Source organism: Mauremys mutica, chromosome 1 (assembly GCF_020497125.1).
Source record: "Mauremys mutica isolate MM-2020 ecotype Southern chromosome 1, ASM2049712v1, whole genome shotgun sequence".
Taxonomy (NCBI): Eukaryota; Metazoa; Chordata; order Testudines; family Geoemydidae; genus Mauremys; species Mauremys mutica.
In genome coordinates this window covers 85,415,887-85,435,148 of record NC_059072.1, presented here as the reverse complement: position 1 = coordinate 85,435,148, position 19,262 = coordinate 85,415,887, and the positions used below count along the sequence as shown (strand labels likewise).

The following is a 19,262-nucleotide window of genomic DNA, read 5'->3' as shown; positions in this document are numbered from 1 at the left end:
AAACTACTTTGTAAAAAAATCTATCTTTCCAAACTATAAAGATTACAGGGAGAAGACAACAAAAATACATATACATAGACTTGAACATATAGTCACATTTATGCTTTCAGACAAACACACTTTTATTAAGTGTCTCACACACTGATAACCTCTTTATTAAAATTAATTTTTGCATGTTTGCACATGTCAATTAGTTGTAATAAATAACAACAATAAGGCTGATATTCAATCTGTCAAATAATCTGATAAATTCTCAGAGAGCTATTTACTTAGGAAATATGCTTATGATATTCCTTGCTCCTAAAAGAGAAAATGATTATACAGTAACTAAACCCTAAGTAAGAGCTAAAGATATTCACCTCATGAAGCCATTTCTCAACTAGCCCCTTGGCACTTGCTGGAATTATACGCAGCACGAGCTCTACTTTTTCATTTTCTGCTGACTCCATGTGAGTAATTTCTTTCTCATGATTAAAAGTGAGCTTGGCAATTCCTTCAAAGCATTTCTTTAGGTGTGGTTGGTCTCGGAGTGGATCCTTTGTCTCAGAAAGGATTTCTAAGAGCTCATCGTTGCACAGAAAGAAAAACCTAAAGGTGATGAAAAACGAACTTTATAGATATTTATATAAACACATTTTATACCAATGCCCACAGCCAACAGATGAAATGGACTGTTTACCTTAGAAAGAATAGTCTTTTCTTCTCCAAATAATCATTCAGGCCTTTCTGAATGTCATCCAAAAGCGATTCTGCCTCCTTCAACTTATCCAGCATCTGGGGCTGTGAGATAACCCTCATGCCATTGGCCTCCTTCACTGACTCCTTCATTATTAGCCTCCTGGTGGGTGAGATAGAATACAGTGAATGTAATAACCATACTTCACACAACAGGCTCTCTCTCTCTTTTAAATTGAAAATCCCCTTATTACAAAACAAGGGGTGTTCTTTTTCTTCTACCTTTAAGTAGGACTGCCACATTCATTGCTTTTTACAAAAACGCAGCTGCTTTTTAAGCTACAGATAAATAGAATCTGCTAGGCGGTAATTCCACTCAGTCTGAATGCATTATTTTCTAAGACACTTTGGTGAGGGACTTTTTATTATAAACTGGAATGAACAAGGAAAGTCCTTTTCTCATCTAATTATGACTGTGCTTTGTTCTGTACTATTAACCTACAATGCCAGATTGATCTGCTATTTTTTTGCTTCAGCCAGTTCAATAAATCAACATGTTTTTCTGGCAAATTACAGAGCTAATTATTAAGACTTCATGGATTAATGATAAAAATAGAAATAGCATAAGACAATAGAGAATGCTGTATCAACAACAAAGCCAGACAACACATCAGTCCTTTGCTGTGCACAGTGCAATCTCATGTTTTAGCATCACTGATTAGTATAGATGGATGCTATTTGAACACAATCTACAGAATTTTCTTTCAATAAAATATTGATCCACTAGGTATATTCTTCTCTGGACTGAAGAAAAAAGGTAAAACTGAAATGCATTATTTTGCATATATGTATGACTGTCCATCATTTTATCGCTGCCACCATCACATCTCACTATTGTAAATCAGGAACAAAAAAATAAAATCAGCTCCGGTAATATACTAAAATAAATGAAAATCAAGACTACTTTTATTGTTTTTTTCCTTAAGAATATATTTATATAATTTGGGATTTATAATAATACTATGAAAATATATTCACTGAATTTAAAGAATGGCTTAGTTTCGAAAGAAAAGTTTGCTATTTCCAAATAATGCACTTAAATAGGCCATGACCCAAGGCTCCTGAAACCTAATTGATCCAGAATGTTTTACTTTGACAAATTAAAAATATATAACTGCATTTCAAGTGCACAAAAATAAATTCTACTCTAGTACTGGCAATAAGTCAAAGCTGCTGCTACACAAACACCTCCAATAAATGAAATTTACAGATTTAGACATCACCGCAAGTTTTCTTTTATGCAACAGACAGTGTCAACAACTGACAAAATGTGATGAATTGTGTGAAAATGAATGAGAAATCCTTTCTACTTATTAGTGTAAGTTTATTTTAAATTCTTATGAGGCTGAAAACTTTCAGAGTGGTAGGAAAAGTTCAAAAACCCCTCAGAACTGTATCTGCACAACATTCATGGTTATAAAAACAAGCTTGATAACACACATGTGCAGTAAAAGAAAACTCATATTGTGACAGGCTTAAAATCTTATATTCACTCAAAATAATGCCACCCCGATGTATTACAGTTTAAAATATTATGAGAGGGATCATAATAAATAACTGAGTTGTTGCCTACATTTTTCAAAGCACATATTGCAAGACGATATATAAATACAGCCAACAGTGGTGACCTTACTTTGAGATTCTAAAGCTTGCTACTGCCATAAGGCATTTCTCAGTGTTCTGATATTCTTGGCAAACAATGGGTCCTTTAGGTTGCTGGTCTCAGTATCAGGAGGCAAATCTAATGCTATAGTACCAAGAGAAGCCTAATTTGCTCAGAATAAAGAATAGCAAAGCCTTTCCATGAAGAAATAAACCTAAGTGTATTACAGAAGCTTCAAAGCTGTGAGATTAAACAAACATATCATCATAAAAATCAATTTAGCTGACTTCACTGAGCAAATATTATCTTAAATGAGGAAGACATTCAGTTGTATTTGTTTTTTAAAAGTTTCAGTTTAATAGCAATTAGTTTAGGGTGGTAAAATACATGTTCTCTCTGTGTGTATGTGCCTGTGTGTGTGTGTACACATTTATAAGAACTGTATTTGATGTTATATTTGTAGCAAGGATATTCACCACAGAGTCTAGATTTAGATGAGATAAACTTTGCAGCGAAAAGAAAAAGTAAGATGCCACTGTGTAATCTTGTTTCCTTACAAAATAATTTTGGACTATCCATGTATCCAGCCTTCTTTTCTTAGACAGGAAATCAAGACCGTAAAACAATTACCATGGAAAGAAGGAAGTTTTACTCAACGGGGAGCGTTATTTTGTTCAAACTACTTTCAAAATGTAAGAATCAGTGTGAGTGGACTATTCTCATCATGTTTTCTGACTGTTTTCCAGAGTAATTTGGAAATAAGTGTGTCCTACAGATTAAAATATAGCCCACATATCTCTAACATTGCAAACATCAGTAGTATGCAAGCAACTGGATTAAAAATAAGGTGTAAAATCTCCAATTTTTCCACAAAGCCTCAGCTAAGCTATAGAGAATGAACTGGTTACTCTATACTCTACACTAGTCCAGACTAAGCCCCATTTAGTAGAAATTGACAGATGCCAAAACATCGAGTGCTCATTGCAGTGATAGTTTTTAGATACTGACCACAGTTTACTAGATTCCATTTTGAGACCATTAAACATATGTTATAGGACATAAAACCATAGTAAGATTTGACTTGCGGTTGTAATGGTGAAATGTGAATACTCTTTTGACACGTCGAAAGAGGCTTCAAAACACAATTGATTATTAATCATGTTTATTAAAGCAGTGCCTCAGGGCCAATCAAGAATGAGGTCCCATTGTGCAAGGCACTGTACAAACACAGAGCACAGACAGTCCCCGCCCCAAAGAGACAAGACACAGTGTGGGGAAAAGGGGGATCACACACAAGGGAATGAACTATGTGATGCCAGCAAAAGATTCGTTATAGCAATGAAAAGTTTAGGGCGAGGCTTTTTTTTTTGTTTGTTTTTTAATTTAAGAAAACGTTTCATGTGAAATACTTTAGAAAAATCATGTTCCTCAAAGAAAAATACACACTTTTCCTTATAGTGACTTCATATTTTTTCTTCAGACTTTCACTTGATGTTCTTATTTACCCACGAAAGCTCATGCTCCAATACATCTGTTAGTCTATAAGGTGCCACAGGACTCTTTGTTGCTTTTTTATTTTTTTTTAAGTTATCTTGTTTGCAAAAAAGGGAAGTAGATTAAACAATTGGACATGCAAAATATTTTCTTACAAATCAAGAATGCTTTATAATACTACTCTACTCTTCTATATTGCCTTCCAATGGAGGATCTCAAACCATTTCAAAAATATTAAATAAGTAAGTCTCGCTACAACCCTTTGAGGCATGGGAGCATTATAATAATAAAAATAGTAATAAGAGTAATAGCAACAGTAATGATAATAATAACTATATACATCAGTAAAAGTATTATCCCTGTTTTTACTGATGGAAATACCATGCCATAGAATGACTAAATGATTTAACTAAGACACACAACCACAGACCTATATACAAGACACAGATTTCCAAATTCCTAGTCCTGTGCTTTATTCAGTAGACCGTGTTTCCCTTCACTTCAGAAAAAATCACCAAGATCTCCTAAAGCAGTGGCTGTCAGCCTTTCCAGACTACTGTACCCCTTTCAGGAGTCTGATTTGTCTTGCGTACCCCCAGGTTTCACCTCACTTATAAACTACTTGCTTACAAAATCTGACATAAAATACAAAAGTGCTATTACTGAAAAAATGCTTACAGTCTCATTTTTACCGTATAATTATAAAATAAATCAATTGGAATGTAAATATTGTACTTATATTTCAATGTATAGTATATAGAGCAGTATAAACAAGTCATTGTATGAAATTTTAGTTTGCACTGACTTCGCTAGTGCTTTTTATGTAGCCTGTTGTAAAACCAGGCAGATATCTAGATGAGCTGATGTACCCTATGGAAGACCACTGCATACCCCCATGGGTTTACTAACACTGGATGAGAACCACTGTCCTAAAGAACGCCTCAGAAAAAATCATGGTATAAAGTTTGGAAGACTACTGTTCTATACTATGCATATATAGAACTAGCTATATTTACATTCAAGAGAAAGTCTATCATGACTGAAAATTAAGGTAAGAGTAGTAAGTGTTTTAGACTGATACAATTAAAGATTAAGCAAAGCTAAGGAGGACCTACTGCAATAAGGGCCCAGTTCTTCATACCCACTTGCATGCAGAATTTTCATTGAGTCTAAAAAGCAGCTCTGGAAACAGAGGATGTGGAGAGGGAATCAGACCCTAAGTAGCTAACAACAACAAACTTACCAGTTCCTACTGACAACTTCAAAGTGCTTTCCTTCTACCGATATTTGGTTACATGTATCTTGTGAGCAAAACATGGGTTCCTGGCATCACCAGGGCCTTTTGAACTTGCAGCCAGGTTTCCATAATCTCCTGCATTAGTCGCGCTGGAGACAACAAACATGAAATTTCATTTGTTGCAAGCAATGAGGAATGTACGTGTTCCCTTACCACATCCAATAAATGCCACTTATACCACATATTAAAAATAAAGTGAGCTGTTACCAGATATAAAATCACTCAACACCACTATATTCTTACAAAGTTAAAAGAAAGTGGTCTCAACTTCTGTTTTCGGCTCTACTTTGTGAAGCATAATGAAGAATGGGCCAGCACAGCTGCCTGTTTGTGAGTCTCACTTGGATGATTCACTTACTTACCGGATGACTGTGTCTATTGCATTTGGGCTCACATAATAAAAACTAAAGTGAAATCAATTTAACATAAAGAACTTTATGCTGCATTCTACACAGTGCAAGTAGCACCGCAAACTTTGAAAAGTTGTATATAATGAAAATTACTGAAGCATAAATCACATAGGGTGGTGAAAACTGAGAAGTAGCATGGAGATGAAATCTAAAAGCTAATTAAATTCAACAAGAGCTTCTCAAAAGGCAACATACCAGCTTAGCCTCCCATGCTAATATTTCGTTTTTGAAGGGTGCAATAAATGGAGGGCCTTTCATGGCTGTAGTTTTCACAATGTGATCCTCCAGCAGAACCTGAGAGGGGAGAAAAAAAGATTAGATGCATGGATTACAGTACTGAATGGATGCCAAGGCCATGATAAAAAGAATAGATAAGTTAGGGCTTCTGAGGAGCTAAATTTGAAGCCAACCAGCAAAACGGATTGAACCTTATTACCTCTAGTCACTGAGAAATTCCCCAGACAGTTGGATGTAATTTGAAAAGGTCAGAAAAAAATTTCCTGCACAGTATTACGGCTTCATGGTTTAAGGGTGTACATTTGTGAGATGCCTGCTCTAATCATTTTTATCGACTTGGTATAGAGAGATAGACTGACATACGAGGAGGCAAGACAGATGGATCAGATAAGACCTACCATTTGTTTCCTATTCTAAAATATCTTACAGTTTTAGGTAACTTTTTAGTTTGAACCATTTCAGCTTGTCCTTTGCTTTATTGAGAGAATATGCCTTATTTCTCTACGGCACACAAAAAGGGAGAGAATGCATATGTCTCCTACAGAACCTGGTGTAATTTTTTTGTATTTGTATTCAGTGAACTCCCTATGAATTGGAAATATACAACTGAAGCCCAGTAAGTACAATAAGATTTTCTGGACAATTTTAGGTAGATTTTATTTTTGTTTGTTTGTTTTTGCTTTAAGGTGACAGTCCTCTCTGCAAAAGATTATAACAATGACCTTCAACATATTCATAGTACAAGCTTTGTTAGCAATATGGCTGTTTTGCAAAAAAACAATCAAAACATTTAATTCTTTGGTTTAGCATACACAAGAGGCTTGTAATCAATATGAACATTTGCTAACATTACACAGTCCATTTTTCATGCAATTAATATGACAGGCGATTTACCACCACAAAAGTGGTATTATTCACCCAAACCCTGAAAAAGTTTTAATTTACATTACACTTTCTTTCACTAAGAAGTCATTCATCTTCCAGTCATAACACAAACACTATTCACTGTGCACTTGCTTGGCATCCACTGCAGAGACATTTTTAACAGGCTTTAAAGTACGGCTGTGAGAGTTCATCTACTGTATTATGTTTATGGGACCTACTTAAAGGCTCACTAAAACTGTTTCCACTTTGATAGGGAAGATATTTCCATATGGCCATATTCCCTCCCCTTAAGCCCAAAACATTCAGAACAACAAGAAATTGCAACTGAGAGTAGCATACATCATCAGACCAACAAAACCTTTAAAGCAAGTCAGAAAGGGTTAGTTGTAGCAAGGAATGAAAAGGACTGTGAATTGTTCTGCTAATGGAAGTTGATACTCTCTGCTGAACTGGGGCTGTTCCTTAGAGGAAAAGAGATACATGGGTTCCTAAACACAACACTTTTGTCAATAATTTAGGAAGCTTCAAAGGAAGACAAACATTCTTGCATATACTGGAGGAAACAAATCACATACTAGGGTTTAAAACAACTTAATTGGACTCCTCAAATTCAGTCTTAAAACTTAAATTAGTATTTTATTAGCTACTGTTGTCTTCTGGGTCTATGGAATACGATGAGAATCTAATACTTTAATGGGAGAGACGTGTAAAGGCATGGGAGCCCCCCCAACATTCTTTGTGGGCTACATACCAACAGTATTTTGATTTTCTCTAACATTATTTTGCAAACAGAAGGACTACACAGAAATTAAGTGTGTTACTCTCTTGCTTTGAGCTCAGCCAATGATGAGGTCATCTAGCCTAGAAATTTCTCCACAAGAAAGCTCCTGCATGCTGAAAATTAGGACTATTTAGATATCACAATTTGAGGAGCCAAGTCTCAATTTTTTAAAAGAGTGTCTTGTCTACATATTTTAATGCCATATGTAAAAGCAGCAAAGAGTCTTGTGGCACCTTATAGACTAACGTTTTGGAGCATGAGCTTTCGTGGGTGAATACCCACTTAGTTATGCTGGCTGTCCCTACTTGGGGACCACCTTCTAGCCTACTTCTTCTGGTTCCAGTACATTTGTCTTGACTCCTCCAACAAGCAGTGTTAGTAGCTGCGAAGAACAACAACTTCTAGAGGAGCAATTCCGTGCACTAGATGTATTAAAAGAGCTAATGGCATTCACTATTTTTAGAATTATTTGTTTTGAGAGCTTTGATACCATCAGTAATGAGGTACTGACTTGTCTTTGGACTTCAGCAGGAATAAGTTGTGCAGCACATTTATAGTGTTGTTCTTTTCTTGTTGAGCATTCCCCAGAAGGCGGTGTGGGGCAATTGCTCCTATTCCTGAAAGGGCACTGTTATGTGGAGTTGCATACAGTCCTATCTCTCCTATTTCCACAGGTATTTGGCACAAGATAGGCTTATGGCATTTTCAGTACGCTGCCAGCACCGATCTTTCTCTTTCTCAACTGAGCAAGCTAGCCATTGGGAGACATGGATGGGAGCCATCTTGCTGAAGCTTGATCCAAAGAAGACTGAAGTGATGCCATCTCTCTAGGCTTTTACATACTTGCCCATTGCCATTGTATCTGAGTGCCCCCATACTGAGAGAAGCAACCAGAATAAATGGTGAGGGTGAAACTGTGCCTGCCATTTGTGATTCACACTGTGATCCCAGTGTTGAGGACTGGAAGTTGAACTCAGCAAAGTTCAAACTGGAAAATGTGACTCCTTAACAGTGGGCTTAATCCATCACTGGGATAGATTACTAAAATTTGTGGAAGATTTTCAATTAGTTTGATTCTTTAAATCAAGATTGAATGTCTTTATTTTTAAAAGATATGCTCTAATTCCGACGCAGAAATCAGATTGGTCCCTTCTCGACTTAAAATCTGTGAATCTGGGAGCAAAGTTAGATCCCCAGATGCTGCCAGATGATCATATAGGATCAATGGTCAGGCATGCTTTTTTCACCTGTCAGGCCAGGAAACTGCAACCATTTATTTCACATGCAGACCTTGTGATCTATGCCTTTGTCTCCTGAAGACTGGATTACTGAAATGTGTGCTGCATAGCACTTCACTTTTAATCAATCCATAAACTGAAAGTGGTGGAGGTGGTGAAAGTGAAGGTCTGTTTAGTAGGTGTGCTTCCTATTGGCTACACATCACACCAGTGCTTGGCAATCTGCATTCGCCGATTACTGGTTTCCAGATGGAGTTTAAGGCATTGGTTTTAACCTATGAAGTCCTAAATGGCTTGGGACCTTCCTACTTGAGGGATTGCCTCTGTCCTTTTGATCAGTAGAGATTCCTGAGCTGGATCTATCTTGATTACCGCGTCCTCTATGAGAGACCTGTGGGTTGGAACCAACTTCCTCCACTGCTCTAGCCCAGTCAATGTTGTTCACTACAAAGAATATCCACTTACTCTGCATGTAGAGGCAGGGGGCTGAGGGTTATGTGTGGGTGGAGAATCTTTGTTGAGAGTTGACTCTGATGATCAGGGTTAGCTGTTAGGTGCTAGTTTTATTATTTCTCTCTTGTTAAAATCCTATAGATGGAAATAAATAAATGGCAAACCCTTTCAAAATAAAATGAAAAGTGCTCAAGGAAAGCACAGAAGAGACATGCAGCTCTGGGTATTATATTGGGAATAGCTCAACCAGACTTGACGCCTTCAAAATATGTCCATTCAAATATTCACCATCACCAAACCTTTCTATTTTAAAAATCACTCTAAGAAACACAGCTTTTTGAATCCCTGGTTATTTTTTATCCGTGATAGTTGACTGCTCTGAAAAAAAGTTATCATTCACTGGTTAGCTGTAATGTTTATGTTTTAAACAGCAACTCACTCTTAAAAATAAATTACATCTTCCTAAAGACAGATAATAAAAGTAGTTAGAAAAAGCTGGTGGACTTATTGTGTATAAAAATTTCATTTTACCAAATCTCTCATGTGAGCACTGATTCAGCTCAGGCACTGATATCATTAGAATTAACTTTCAACAAATTAGGTTTGGGAACAATGAAATGCAATTAAAATATTGTATGTGCTTCAGCGGGAGCTGATAATGTTTCATGCATGTTTAGAGGGGAAAAAAACCGAGAGAAACCTCTCTCCTCCAGTCATTAAAGGAACTAATTAAAGCTCTTCTAACAAGGTAAAATAAGATTTTGTACACAGTTTCTTCAGCATTTCAATTTAAGATTCATATGCTTTTATATGCATACCACAGCTGTGAGAACAAGAATTCCTCCATCCATGTAAGATGAAAAACTAAAATAAACACCTTTCCAATGTATTTTCATTTTGTTAAGGACTTTCTCCAAAGCATGTTCTTTACTGGCTTGGGGGCTAAAATGGCTTAAACCTTCCAAATACTTTTCAAGGGCAATCTCTAAAACTTCCTCCAGAGAAAATTCTTCCTGGAGGGTCATGTTGAATCCAACCTAAGTAGCACAAATTGAAACTATAACGTCTTAGCATGAAAACAATTGAAACTCTCTTCAATCTAAAAAATAGTTACTACCAAATACAATTGACAGAGAAAAAACTTCAGAGATTCACTGCTTTTCACTGAAAGCAAAGAAACCCCCAAAATGTAAGACCAGAAAATAGACTAGCTAAGGAAAAAAATCCTATATGGAGATCTGAAGTTTGGCCCTAAATTTGACCAACTGACAGGTAAATCATTTTGCCCATTCATTGTGGGCCACATTTTCAGAGACCTCAACTCAGCCTCTAAATTTATGCACCCAAACTCGCACAATTATTTACACAGGGAAATAATGTAGTTTGTGAATGCAAACTGGATGTTCAGCTACCCAGTCTGTGTGCCTCTATCTCAATTGTATGTCTAAATTCTATTTGCCTATGCAAGTGAATGTGAATAATGGCAGATGAACATTTAGAGGCCATTTAAAATTATCTCTCGGGACTATGGGTTTGCATCTTCACCATGTGGAAAAAAATCTACAGCTTCAAAAATGATAGAAATTACTGGGCTTTGTGCTCTATTGTGAGGGAACCTGAAATGACAAATTTTAAATTATTCTTACACTATGAAATGTTTCACTCACACTGCCACTGCCTTACAAATGTTTTTAAAAATTCATTTTTCCAATTCTAAGCCTACTTTAGCTACCTGGAATTGGGTTATTAGTTCTATCAAAGTCCAAACGATAACATTTTACATCACATATAGTATTATTTACACTTGTGCAGCCTGAAATGCCTGTCTTTTCTAAAATCATTTGTGGTTGTGTAGTTTTGACTCAAATTCATGGGTCAGATTTTTCAAACACTCCCTGCATTGGCCTAATTCTGCTCCCATTGAAGTCAGCAGAATTCTTACCCTGGGAGAAGAGCACATGACTGTGACATGCACCTTGAATAAGGCACAGAATAAATACATGTGGTAAAAATGAGGCCCTAATTTTATTAACTCTTAACATCCAATTAGAATCAGAAAATGCTCAATCACCTCTTCACCCCTATGCTAGCAAGCAGATAAATACAACTGCACTCCAAAACTGGCCTGTACACCAACTGCAGGACCTGCAAAACATCAAAGAGGGAGCAAGCCAGCTGCACCCCTGCAATGATAAGGAAATTGGCCTTGCAGCCAAATTCCTACCTCACAGTGAAGTGATGGCTGAACTGATGAAGGGAGGCCTTAGAATGCACAAATCCTAGAGAAACACCCTGCTTAATATACCAAGCCCTCCAGCTGCCAGAGCCTAATGGGTCTGTCAACCTGCCAGCTGGACTTTGCAAACTCCTATATGCTGGACTCCTGAAAATGTTATGATAGAAACATTTAATCTCACTGTTTTCAAGACTTAGAAGTTAACTGTAGAACCATTTACCCCATAGCTGTGGCAAAGAGACCTTTTTGATCCCAACCTTTTTCTATCGTCTAATATTAGTGGAGGAATTTGATGTCGATGACTTCATTTCTTTAATACTGCTGAAATACATTGCTTTTTGTGCCTTCTCAGTTGATAAAACATTGGCTCCTGGTTTAGTTGTATCATTATTTCGACAATTGTAATATTTATTTCCTTTTAGCCAGCCACCCTTTTTTCTTCATGCACAGCCTCCAATCTTACTAGTATTACATTATTTAATATTTGTATTACAACAGCACCCAGAGGCAATGATCAGGATCAGGGAGCTGTTGTACTTTGTACTGTACAAACAGAAGTAGACATGGTTCTTGCCCTGAAGAGCTTGCGATGAAATTTTAAATGATGCTGTTAGATAATTTTCCTATTGTTCTTGCTATTCTCATGTCAGTCCATTATTTGTTCATGTACAGTATATTTGTTGCTGACACGCAAGCATGAAGTTTAAAGTGGTACCGCTGGCATTTAAAGATATTTATACCTCTGTTATATATCTCCCCATTTATGTGAATTATCGTTATTTTTTATTTTTTGTATTTCAGCAGTGCCTAGAGCCCCCTACCTAGATTACTGGCCCATGGTAGCAGTGTACAAACTCATTAAAATATATCCTTTTTTTCAACCAGCTCTAACAAAGAGCTTACAACTTAAATAGACAAGACAAAGAAAGGATAGAAGTGAAAAAGAGAGGTAGTGAAGTGACTTGCCCAAAGTCCCTTTTTAACTGAATGAAGGAGATGCCCTGCAGGGAAAAATAGTATGTGATCATGTAACTAACGACCATATAATGCATATGCACAAGGTGCAGAATTAATGTTGCATATGTTTATTATGTGTTACTACACTCGAGTCCAATTGTACAGGCCATAGAGGGAGATAATTATAATCAACCGCATTTAGAAATATTTACAAATTAACAAAAACAGTTTGTCTCTATATTATAATGCCCAGATTTTGTGTTTGACATCTCAGGGCCCGATAAGGTTAGAAGCAAGTATTTTGCATTCCATTGGGAATCTCTTTTTTCTACTTTCTAAAGATATAATTCTCACTTGGTAGGCCTGGTGGGTGGAGAGATATTGGATTTTATAAGTGTAATTGATTCAGACCTGAACATTTCCTCATCCTGCTCCCGAGCCCAATATAACTAAGGAGGGGGAGATCCCCATGTAAGGGGGAAGGAAAAACACTTCTCTGGCAGGTTATTTTGTGAAAAGAAAATGGTTGCTCTGGAGCATTGGAATGTTAGTAGTCCTAATTAGATGAACTAGAGGAAAAAGGGCAGGTGAGGTGCTTAAAGGGACAGCATAAACACAATTTTTCACATGGTTGCTACCATCACATATATGTTGAGGGTGGGTGGGGGTGAACATAGGTATATCACAGAGAGAGAGGAGAACATTTGCAAGCACATGTTTGTGAGCACGTACACACACACACAGTACACTAGTGTAAAATAGCAAAACTATGTAGACAGTTCTTTCATCATTCTAAACACACCATAGCATAATTGAATCTATGCTTGCAATATTGTTTTTGAAATTCTGTCATTTCAGAAAATTACAATTATACTAAAATGGAAAAGTTTGAGCCTATCACGGTATAAAAATGCTACATCAGAACTTGCTCACAACTGAAAAGAAGTTCTTTACAGAGATATGGTATGTAAATCTCTATAGTCTGATCAGCTACTAAAATGAAAATTCAAAGCATATGCTAACAAACACAGCCAGCTCTAATCTCAATTCACTGAGCTGACAGAGGAAACATTTCAAGTGTTTCATTATTAGACATTTCAGTCTATGGATTTCTGAAAGAAAGAAAGAAAGAAAGAAAGAAAGAAAGAAAGAAAGAAAGAAGTTGGGGTAGTGAAGGGAACAATAGGAAACAAGACCCAAGATAAAGACTGGAGTGGTTTTACGTGAAGTCTTGAAGATGAGGATGCAAAATTTGAACTTAATATGGTATGCAAAGGAGAGCCAAATAGACTGATTAAAGAGGGCAATTGTGGCACATTTAGTTACATAACTAGTTTACTTTGTATTAGACCTTTAAATACATATGAACACTGCTGCCTACAGACACAGGGAGCCACTGTGAAAGGCAGAGTTGATGCAGAGTCTTAGGAGACACATTCTCTCATGGAGACTATTTTTGTTCTTTCTTCCTGTTTTCCATAATCTAAAACAAAAGTATGTTTAGATTGAAAGCATATGTTTCCCTCTGTGTACAGAAATGCAACATGAATGGTGTGGTTCGATCAAGGGCTGAAGAAGATAATTTTAGAAACTATCTTTTGAGCTGGTTGTGAGGTCAAAGAGGACAGAGATGAAGAAGTTGCAGCAATCAAGATGTGAGATAACCAAGACATGGACAAATGTTTCATTTGCACAGAGTTGGACCAACATTATGCAGATGATACACAGCTCTACTTATCCTTCACTCTATATGACCATACCATCAAGATGGCCCAAAGCTTGGACAAGATTAGCTCCTGGATGAAGAACAGGTGGCTGAAGCAGGTTACACCAGTGGACAGAGAAAAGCATTTGGAATAGTGTGCAGTCATGGTGCAGTCTCTTCTCTTTGAGTGCACATGCTCCTAGTTGGTCAAATCACTCCATAGTTTAAGAGAATTCCTGGATTCAGCATTGATGCTAAGCACTCACATGGCAGCATCCCAAAACAACACTTTCTATCATCTGCATCTGGCCAGGAGATTGTCTGATCCTTGGCCTCAGTTACACATGCCTTCATCACCTCCCATCTGAACCACAAAGATGCAATACACCTGGGCATAAAGCCATCAGCCCACAGGAAACTCCAACTAGTCCAGAATATTGCAGTGAGTAACTTCAGCAATACAGGGTATCGTAGGCACCCATCCTCCATTCCCTACACTGAATATCGAGTCAAGTTCAAGGTCTTGGTCCTTAACTTCAGGGTGCTCAATGGTCTGGGCCCTGCATTTTTAAGCTCCAGGATGAGGACCATGGTCAACAACTCTCCTGGGAAGAGGATGAGTGAAAGAATGATGTTAGTCATGCCATTGAATTCACTAGTGGAAGGCACCCAGAGACTATGGTGGTGGGGCAAGCATAAGAACCTATATAAAACAGGCAGAAAGGAGGATTTGGGAGTAAAGGAGGGTACCCAGAACAGAGGCCACTTTTTCCTCTTTGATATTCTGATCTCCCTTGGCTTTCCTGGCCCCTTACTCTCCAATCTCTCAGATCACTCTGCAGAAAGATTAAGGAGAATGAGTACAGAGTAGAGGCCCTCAGACTTGTCCAGGAAGAGGTAACCAAATATTTCACTGACAGACATTTCAGTAGAACATAAGGAATGCCAGGAGGGAATCAGGAGAAAAGGAAATGCTTTGTGACAAGGTCAGTACCTTCTTTTAAAACTATTAAGGTGCTAGCTAGCAGAAACAAACAGCAATAATACTGGTAAATCAAGACAGAGATTATGCATTGCCTGACAAGGAGTTTAAAGATGAAGGGAGGAGCAGCAGCAGTTTAACAGACAGGTGGGTTCAAAGCTCAGCATTTGGAGGAGGGATACTACTCTGAGGGTAAGGAGAATGGAGAGAAGATGCTGAGAGGATTAGGATGAAGGAGAGGGATGTGGTTAGTTAGTGAGGAGATAAGGTCAGGGGCATGTAAAGGAAATGGGGTGAAAGTAATTGTGAGATAGCGCAAGGTTAGCAACTGGAGTGAAAGGAGAAACACAGTATTGAACGATGTTTCCAATCTTCTTAATGAAGTTGGTGAGATCCTGGGAAAGGAGGGGCACAGGTCTGAGGATGGACTCGAAGGCATAGAACTCCATATAGGGAAAAGGAGAAGTGTTGTTAAACAGACATACTCAGTATTATGCAATACTCAGTATTATGCACCTCTCAAACATACCTGGAGAAAGGATGGTGATAAAAACAAAGACAGGAAATAAAATTTTAAAAGTCCTTATTTTTAATTATGTAATTTTATATATTAAACCCAAGAGTAAGAAACATGGAAGTGCCTAAAATTATATAAATTGCAGGAGGACTATCTCTATTCCCTCACATTAGCAAGAAGAACCTATGTGTTTGCTTTGGAAAAAGACAAATTTAGACCCTTATAAAAAGACCCTTATAAATTTAGGAGACAATCCCATGGAAAAATTAATCCACAGGGACACAGCTGTTATTCTTTTTGATACTTCACTGTGGAACAAGTTATTAATAAATCTACAACAAATAGATGATGATGGATTAACCTGTGTGTTGAAGATCTGAAAGGTTAAAAACAGAGGAGTTGTTCTATGTTGTATGTTACCAATGAAAGCAAAAGCTCAATACCTATAGCCTTTGCATGAACAGCTGTAGGGCCCAGCTTTCCATGGTGTTGAGTGCCCTCAACTCTAATTGTTCTCAGGAAGTGCTCAGCACCTTGAAGGTTTGGGCCATTAATGAATTAAAAATTAAATACAGAAAAGCCTTTATCACTTTTGTCTATCCTGCTGCTAATGAATAATTATTTCCAACAGTATATTTTTGAGTGCTATGGTTCAATCTAATTTGAAATTACTCTTGTAATAATGCTTTCAACACTTCCCTCAAAAGACTTCTTCACAGGTTAACTAACCTCACCATTTGGAAATATCCCCCAACATCTGTCTAAAAAGGTACTTCTATCTGATTGCCATATACAATACTCAGACATTTCATCCTAAGCTTTCTGAGATGCATTTGTCTTGGTGAGCCATGGATGAAAAGTAGTCACTGATATAGCAGAGTACTGGCCTATTTCTAGTTCTGAAGATCACAACCAAGGCAGTGTATTGGCACAGAAGAGGCCTGAGACCCAGAGCGGGAGATCAGAACACAGTTACAGTAATGCAGCTGCTAGATAACAAATACAGATCATTATGGTCAGATCCTCCTGTGCACAGAAGGGATGAAGAAGGCTGTTTTCTGCAACTGATGCAGGCTGGTCTCCTGTACTATATAAGGAGTCAAGCAGGGCTCTGAGAATGCACATTGCTCAGTGAACGGATTGCATTTTGCAGGAAAATTGCCAGGTTCAATTCTCTGAAGGAGCCATTGATAATTTCCATTAGCAATGTACATACTTGTTCTTTCCTGGCATTCACCAGCCTGGACGAGCACTGATGTGTTTTAAAGGTGGTGGGTCAAATATTCCTAAATCTTCTTGAGCTTCACCTCACATGATGGGAGCAAACTGCACTGGGGATGGTGGCTGGTTATTGCCAAAGGGTCTGTTATGGCTCTGTAAATTCCTGTCATATTTGATTTATCTCCCCTGCAAAGTAACATAAGAGCTCTTCACAGCAGTGGCACCAGTTAGGAGAGGCTGCGGGAGGGGGAAAAACATCTCAACTTCCTCCAAGTTTTTGCACTTGCTCAAAGTTCCACAGGCTGCAGAGCTGGGGGGCCAAGGTCCACCGCTTTAAAGCAGCGTTCCCATGCTAAATCAGTACAGCTGCTGCTGGAATGGTCGGAGCATCACTCCATCTTGCATGGTCACAACACCACTGAAATTTGACTCAGCTGCCCCTCCATACAGATGGAGGAGATGCCAAGCTAAATTGCACTGCAGCCTGATGCACAGGATCTCAACACCTCTTAAATTTGGTCTGGCTGCCAGTTTGGCCAGATGACAGAGGGGCAGCTAGGCCAACTGGTGTTGCAACTTGGCACACGGGGAGTCTTTTCCAATACAGCAGAGCACAGGGAAGCCTTTGAGAACTCGACTCCAGGGGGCACAGACTCACACACTGTGTGGATAAGAGAGTCCTTGTGGGAGGTGCGGGGGGGGGGGGGCAGAAGAAAAAAACCAGAATGGGGTCCCTGGTGCGGGGAGGGCTGGAATTTTCCCCCCTCCCCAAGAAATATCTGAATTTGCAGTAGTTAGTGCTTGGGTCAAGTATCTATATTATAGAGTCTGGACTGAAGAGCCACTTCACTATACAGAATAGGTTAGCTAGTCATGATTTTGGAGTGATGGTGGTGGAGTAGAATTTTTGCTTCACTTCTATTACTGCAGTGGCACAGACTTGGCTTGCATCATTAGCGTTCTACTCTTTTGCCTCAGTAATTTGTCAGTGGAAATCTTCATGGTTGGTGAGAAAGGAGGGCCTTGCAGCTGGATAATTTGCATTTCTAGAAAATATTACAAGATAGATAGATTCAAGAACCTTCAGGGTGAACCAGCTTTGTTGATCTTCTCTGCTAATGGAAGGGGGAAAGTAATGATCTCCATCTAGATGAGGTAGTGATTCTAGGCTAAAAGATCAGTCCAGCATCTTAAACATATACGACCAGATATATTTTGTGTGAAACCTATTGGCTCCTTGCAGGAGTGGAGTCCAGATGCTAGAGTCTACATGGTGGCAATCACCAAGAACAATGTACTGGGGGTTTACAGGTTTTGGGTTTTGTATGCATTTTAAGACAAAGTGAAAGTACATATTTAAACTTGCCAGACAAGTTTAGAGTATTATCTTTCAACTCAGTCTCTTAATTTTTCATACATACACATTTATTGTTAAAGCAGCAAAGAATCCTGTGGCACCTTATAGACTAACAGACGTTTTGCAGCATGAGCTTTCGTGGGTGAATGCCCACTTCGTCGGATGCAAGACATCTCTTGCATCCAACGAAGTGGGCATTCACCCACGAAAGCTCATGCTGCAAAACGTCTGTTAGTCTATAAGGCACCACAGGATTCTTTGCTGCTTTTACAGAACCAGACTAACACGGCTACCTCTCTGATTTATTGTTAAGTTGCTTGTAAAATACTCAGTATATTAAGCACACGCTGAGGAAAAGTATAGGAAGTAATAATTAGATATGCTGGTTTTATGTGAGGAGAGCCTACCTAAGTAAAAGAAGGCTTGACTGAAGTTTCCTGGTACAACATCTAGTAAATTATTAGAACATATAGTGACGTAGATAATGCCTGCCTGGTTGACAACATAATTAGTAGCACACGTTTACTTGTGCAAAAGCAAGACTGTTGTACCTTTGAAAATAATATTGTGCATCCAATACACATACAATACTAGAGACAAATTTTGCTCTCCATTACACTGTTGTAAATCTGGAGTAACTTCATTGAAATGAATGGAGGTACTCTATATTTACCCTGGTGTAACAGAGAACAAAATCTGGCTCACTCGCCAGGAATAATAATTTGGCAACAATTTTTAAAAATACAACCCTACATGTGTAAATATACTAGTCCTATTATCAAGGTTGAGAAATTATGGCAGAGATGTCTAAATCTGTCAGGCCATTACAACTGTAATACTTCTTTTCATATTAATAATATGGCACAATATTTGTAATCTGTGCTTTGAGAAAGCTTATGAAGAAATTTTTGGGCTTTGTATTGAAGCTGATGGGGCCCCATTACAGACTTGCTGACATTTTAGCTCTCGCGCAAACATAATAATAAATAGGCTGGAGAATGCGCCTATAGAGTACACACATTATTCTAAGATTCATTCTTCACTTTGGTTTAAGTCATTCCATATGTGCTTAATGCTCTTTGGTACTAGACTGCAGCATAGTTACATTGTAGTATCCACTATAACTAGTGGACAATACATTGTCTGAATACCAG

At 38.0% G+C, this 19,262-nt stretch overlaps 1 protein-coding gene across 2 annotated transcripts in view; it reads right to left on the bottom strand.

Annotated features, from left to right (window-relative positions):
* Window positions 1–223: 223 nt before the first annotated feature.
* Window positions 224–19,262, bottom strand: part of LOC123367113 (dynein axonemal heavy chain 12-like) — a 61,987-nt gene continuing 42,948 nt past the window's right edge. For both annotated transcript variants that reach the window (XM_045011151.1, XR_006578312.1), the window contains 4 exons: window positions 5,735–5,833; window positions 5,076–5,218; window positions 680–838; window positions 224–588 (listed from right to left, as the gene is read on the bottom strand). In XM_045011151.1, the coding sequence (XP_044867086.1) occupies window positions 270–588; window positions 680–838; window positions 5,076–5,149 (552 nt within the window). In that variant the 5' untranslated portion in view covers window positions 5,150–5,218; window positions 5,735–5,833 and the 3' untranslated portion in view covers window positions 224–269. The remainder of the gene's footprint in view (window positions 589–679; window positions 839–5,075; window positions 5,219–5,734; window positions 5,834–19,262) is intronic.